We start from the raw sequence: 5,885 nt of genomic DNA, 5'->3' as shown, positions 1-5,885 counted from the left end.
GGTGCTGAGCCTGCTCAGCTCTGTCACTGCAAACACAACTTGGGGGCACCTGTAGCCGTCGGTTCTGTTCTCTCGCTGGTGAGGAATAGGAACTGATGTAAATTGGTGAAGCTTTGCTGGAACCTGTGAGAAAACAGTTTAAGGCACAAACTTCAATCCTTATTCTTTCATCTCTAAGTCTATTAGCTTCTGTTTTGTCTATTATGTAGCACCCAAACAACTAACTCGGTATGTTCAGTATCTACAAATGAGATAATGTAATGACAGGCACATGCTGTCCCTCAGCAGCACTCAAAGTGAAGCCAAGAGGCTTTTTTGTGTGGCTGCTTTTGGTTGTACAGACTCATAACCTCCTTCTCTGTCATCACTCTCATCTACTGGTTTGTGACTTGTGTCACAGAGGAAGACGGAAAAGGAGACCAGAGGAAAGGTGAAATCCTGCTACAGTTTAGTGATATAATACTCTCACAGACATGTTATAACTTACAACAGCATCATAATATAATGTGCGTAACAAAACCACTTTCTGTATGAGTATTTTAACTAAAAGTAAACAGCTCCCAATACACAAAGAGATCTGCTGTAGCTCTGTCCCTGGTGGTTTCACACCCTGTGTCCCTGTCCGTGCGGGGCCGTGTGAGCTCCCCACGAGGTCAGGAGCAGGAAGCTGCAGCTGGAACTCCCCAGCTGGTCCCTTACCAGTGTAGATGTCTTTGTGTGCGATGACATCGCCCTGGCTGCTGTAATACTGCATAGAAGGGTGAGTCCTGTCGTAGTCGGAGCGCGGCTCCCTGATCCCCAGCAGGGCTGGGGACGAGGACGTGCTGCCAACTGATGGGAAAAGAGGTCAGCAGGACAGGCAAGAGCCTTTCCCACACCCAACCTCCCTCACCCCTTCCTGCCCTGGGGGTGGGTAAGGGATCCAGCCAGAGCTGCTCCTGGAGAACCACCACAGTGAGACTGCCAGGCTGAGTCCCTGCCCCATGGTGCTCAGGGCTGGTACAGGACCTTATCCACACCTGGGACATCACCTGTTTGCAGGTGGAGCACAACAGCCCTGCTAATGGTGATGGTTTGTCTCAGTACCTTCAGTGCCCCCATCAGCTGCCCAGCCTGCCTGGCCTCACCAACCCCTGAGCACCAGGTCCTGCTGCCTGTGCCGGGTGAGCAAGGGAGTCCTGGGCATGGAGTGCTCTGGGGCCTGGGAGGCACAGGGGATCCTGACACGGGATCTTCTCGGGGTCCTCAGTGAGCAGCCAAATCTTGACTGCACTTGTAAGTTTGTTCTGCTAAGTCCTCCCTGGTGCACAGACCCCTCGGGTTTTGGTGGCTTAGAAAGGCTCCAGCAGCATGGGAGAAAAAGACTTAAAAACAACTGGAAATTTTGGTTCAAAATATTAATCAATGATATCTTCTTCCATTGCTGTGCCCATTATGTCATAGCCCACCCTTCTGTGTTACTATGGAGAGTTTAATTGCTGGCATTATTCAGCATACTCATGGCTAAGGAAGTTAAATTTGGAGTGTCACTAAAATTCTGACATGAGTCAGCACAATAATGTGTGTTAATAGCTGAGTGACTGAAACACAAACAGCTGTTCAGGCCAAGAGGAGCTGCTCCAGCAGAGATGTGCTGTGCCCAGCACACCTGTGGGGACCTGCTCCCACCTCACTCCCTTCAGCCTGGCCAGGCTCTGCAACAGGAGAGCAGACACTTCCCATGAGGAGCTGGTACTAAGCCTTGTTTGAAGTACAACAGCCTCTGAGTATTACATCAGAGCTGCTCATCTGCTTCCTGCTGTCGTTCAAAGAGCTGCAGTAGCACAGTTGTTCTGGTGGTGTGTCCTGGGAGAAAGTGCTGAGATAGGAATGGGACAGCTGGTGCTGGAATACGCTTTGACACTCGGGTAGAATCCAGTCAGTTCCCTGAGCCTAAGCTGTAGCTGCTTCCTTGGTGGTTGAGAGGAACTCTGGCATGAAAGATGCTATAGCTTTGTGTCCCACAGGAAACTAAATCCTGGTGGGGCCTTTGTTCTTCCAGTCACCCATGTCAGGCAGGAGTGTGTGAGGGTTGTGACTGTTACGTGAAGAAATGATTCAACACGAGTACTGTAGGAACTGGCCCCTAGTTTTAGCAGTCATGGTAGGTGGTATTAACAGGTATCTGCCCCAGTCTTTAGAAGAGTGAATTGGATAAAATAAAACAAGAAATGCAGACAAAGGCTGCAGGGTTCAGGTAGGTTTTGTGTCAGCCCTGTGCAGATCTAAGTCCTAGCACTGAAGACATTAAGGGAACAAAGGTGAGAAAAACAAGGAGGCAGAAGGGTCAGATTTCTGTGTCTGTAAGTGAGAGGCTCTGTGAGTTAACAGCATGGGAGAGCAGGTCCCTCCACCCTCCCTGGCTGACCTGACTGCATGACAGGTGACATCTGCTGATTGGCCGTGGGCAGGGAGGGATGGGACTTGAACCTCTCTCGCTCCAGTGTCGACACTGGTGTAATAAAGTGACTCTGATTCCATCCATCCTGTGCAGTGGCAGAAAGAAAACCGTGTTAAAACAGCTCGTGAGTTACAGATAAAGGAGGAGGGTTCATGGCTGCTTTCCAGTGTAGGCTGATGGTGCAACTTACCTTCTTGTAAATGCTCCGGAGGTCTCTGTACTGCCACAGCGTGTTCAGCACCTGAGCCGCGGCCTTGACCACCTTCAGGGACGACCTGAGGGAGTGAGGAGCACTGCAGGGTTAGAGAGCCCCTGAATCCCACAGCCACTGCACAGAGCTCCTGAGCTGCACAGCAGCTGTCCCTGCTGCTGAGGGCCCAGCGCGGGGTGAGCCGCGGCCTCACCGTCCCTCCCCTCTCCCAGTGCTCTCCTCAGGCCACCCGTGTGAGGGGTACCAGGTTCAACAGCTGCTGCCACTGCTGCAAGAACTGCAAACCACTCAGAGAAACATTCTGTTTACTGCATTTCATAAAATGGGGACTTCAGGCTCTAAATCACTGTGCAAAACCCCTAACTGCAGGAAAAGAACAAAACCTAAAAGAGAGCTGAGAGCTGCTATTAAAACCCTCCAGACATCCTCAGAGCGAGTACTTGTTTCAGTTCTGTGCTGCACTACTGAAAACCTTGCCTGGTTGGGAAAACACTTCTCCACTCTCAAGAGCAAGACAAGGAAAGCTGCTCCAGCTATTACTGAAAATAAAACCATGGCATCTTTCCACGGAGGAATGGAGTAAGCTGGGAGTGGTGCTGCAGTAGGGACAGGGCATTAAGTGCCACAGCATGGACATCTGTGTGAAACACAGGCCTCTTTCTGTCACTGTGAAGATGCACCCGAGTACAGGTTTTGAAAGAAAACACTGGGAAAAATGCCGTTGATAGAGTTAATCAATGAGCAAACAGTGTGTTCACAAGATGTTAGATTTGTTTAGGGTACTCTGTTGCCTCAAAAATGTAAGTGCAGTTGCAGTTTCACACATTGTCTCCCCAGGGCAATGAGGTTGTAGGAATGGATCACTGCAGCTGGAGTGCAGCTGGAACAAGGCTGTCTGTGCTGCAAAGGAGCAGAGCAGCACTGACCACAGCCCATGGGGTCCCTGGGCCACCTCCTGCCGCCCCATCACACACTGTTCCTTGGTCTCAAAGGTTTTATTACCATCAGACAAACACAATGCCAGTGCAGACCTCGGCCAACGGCCCCTCTGGAGCCCAAGGGCAGGCACATTGCCCAGGGCCAGCTCCCCCCAGACAGCACCTGCTTGGCAATCTGCTCCAGGAAATCTCACTGGGCAGGGACCCTGCCTGGCAGGCCACGCTCTCCTCGTCTGACCAAAGGGGCAGTGCTGGTACAGCTAACAGCCAGGGATACATCCTGGCAATGGTGCCCACACGGTCTGACTTGGGACAGCCCCAAGTACTGTCCCCAAAAACTGAGAGGGACAGTTTAACTCGTTCAGCCCGCACAGGCCCCGTGACCACAGTCACTGTGGGCAGCTGTGGGAGCCTTTACCAGCTCTGCAGAGGACACACACTGCAGAGGACAGTACCAACTCCTCCCGGTGTCACTCCAGCTCTCAGCTCCTCACAGCCAGACTGCAACAGCAGATCCCTTTTTCACTCAAAAAGCCATTTCCCACACCCTGAGCGTTCTGAACGGAAACAAACGGTCCACGCGTGCCCCCGGGTGCCTACTCGCCTGTCCCCTCTGCCCTTGGTGATGTTGACCAGCTTCTCGATGCCGCCGGTGTCGGCGAGCGCCTTGGCGTTCTCCATGTTCTTGCTGGTGACCTCGTGCAGGGCGCAGCAGATGGCAGCCACGGTCTCGTCGGACAGCGCGCCGGGGCCGCCGCCCGGCAGCCGGTTCACCAGGTCCCGCATCGCGTACTTGCCTGCGGACACAGGCCAGGGATCAATTGGGAGTGTTCTCCCCTCCCCTTTTAGCTTCAAAGCGTGAGAAGCTGAGTTTGCGCTAAAGCTGGAGCGAACGCGTTTGGGGAAGGCGTTAGGGCTGTCGTTAGGACGGAAGGAGCGGCGCTGGGTTTTCCCGCCCGAGCTCGGACACCCTGGCGCCGTACGTACCGATGAGCTCCTTGTTCCGCACGTCCAGCGCCATGTTCCGCAGGGCAGTGGCCACGGAGGACACCACTCGGTCGTTGTCCATCCTCAGCAGCTCCACGAGGATCGGCAGTCCCTTCTCCTTCCTCACGGCCGCGCGGATGTACGCTGCGAACTGCCACGGAGCCCGGTCACACACAAACCCCACCAACATTGGGCTGGGCTGGAATCCTCTACCAATTCATTGGCCATTCCCAACAAAAGGTGACTATTCTCAACCGATTCACTGGCCATTCCCAACAAAAAGCAACATCCTATATGTGTGCTTTTTCTGTCATTAGAAAGGGTTGGCTCTGCCACTTGTCACCCATTCCTTGCACAAAGAGAAAATACCTGTGCAGGTGACAGCGATTGAAAAGGGAACAGACAGAGTGGTTTGGTCTGGGTTGTCAGGGGTTTTGTTTTTGAGACCAATCTTATAGTGGTCAAAGTGAAAAAGGCTCAGCTGCCTTGCTGCAAGCAGAGGAAGGAATTCGTGTTCGCTGGGTTTTAATCTCTCCACCACAAAGACATGACAGCAATAAAATGTTCTCCTGTGCTGCTTTTGCAGCATATTGTATGTGATGGCCAGAATGTATGGAAATAAAGCAAATTTATCTGTGCTGCTCTTCCTTCAATGCACAGCCAGAAGATGCTGGAAGATTATTTGACCCAACATGCACGGGAAGAAAGCTCGTTCTGTTTGTTTAAAATAAACTGTGCCAATTCCCAGACCAGCTTCCATATGGCTCTTCCTGCCCCCTCTTTGCCATGGCTTTTCACTGCGCGAACGTGACTGCAGCACGTGAGCACTGATGCTCAGAGGTGAGGGAAACACCTCTGAAAAGACTACAGGAACCCCCCAAAGACATTTCCAGATCTTACTAGAACCCTCTGGAGTAGGAGAGGAGGAGCAGCAGCAGGAGCTCCCTACCTTCCAGTTGCCTGCAGAGAGGTTCTGCAAAGAGCCCGCGGAGCCCTCCAGAGTGGCTGGGTTGGAGCTCTCTGCCAGGAGTGTCAGGTACGGCTTCACCACCGACGGGTGCCAGAGCATCTCCACCCCTTTAGGAGACTTGGAGAATCCTGGGATAGGGCCAACGCCATCCCACTGGGAAAGGAAACAAATTTGTAGCCAGATGAAACCTCTATATTTTCATCCAACATATGATCCTTTCCGCCACGCTATGTCCTCCCCCATCCCGAGCCAAACCCATCTGAGGTACAAAGAAAACACAGACCTGATCCTCCTGGGAGGTTTTTTTTTTCTTCTTCTTTTTCTTCCCCCAGCAACTTG

The 5,885-nt window shown here is 52.4% G+C and overlaps 1 protein-coding gene across 1 annotated transcript in view; it reads right to left on the bottom strand.

The window, feature by feature from the left end:
- Nucleotides 1–49: 49 nt before the first annotated feature.
- Nucleotides 50–5,885, bottom strand: part of LOC103802155 (plakophilin-4) — a gene marked incomplete at both ends in the record, with an annotated part of 13,618 nt that continues 7,782 nt past the window's right edge. Inside the window, 8 exons of the mRNA XM_009074610.1 lie at nt 50–123; nt 700–831; nt 2,408–2,525; nt 2,631–2,715; nt 4,194–4,386; nt 4,577–4,727; nt 5,526–5,699; nt 5,830–5,881. Of these exons, the coding sequence (XP_009072858.1) occupies nt 50–123; nt 700–831; nt 2,408–2,525; nt 2,631–2,715; nt 4,194–4,386; nt 4,577–4,727; nt 5,526–5,699; nt 5,830–5,881 (979 nt within the window). The remainder of the gene's footprint in view (nt 124–699; nt 832–2,407; nt 2,526–2,630; nt 2,716–4,193; nt 4,387–4,576; nt 4,728–5,525; nt 5,700–5,829; nt 5,882–5,885) is intronic.

This window comes from Acanthisitta chloris, unplaced genomic scaffold (assembly GCF_000695815.1).
Source record: "Acanthisitta chloris isolate BGI_N310 unplaced genomic scaffold, ASM69581v1 scaffold38990, whole genome shotgun sequence".
Taxonomy (NCBI): Eukaryota; Metazoa; Chordata; class Aves; order Passeriformes; family Acanthisittidae; genus Acanthisitta; species Acanthisitta chloris.
The sequence above is the reverse complement of the archived record's forward strand: the minus strand, read 5'-3'. Positions and strand labels throughout refer to the sequence as shown.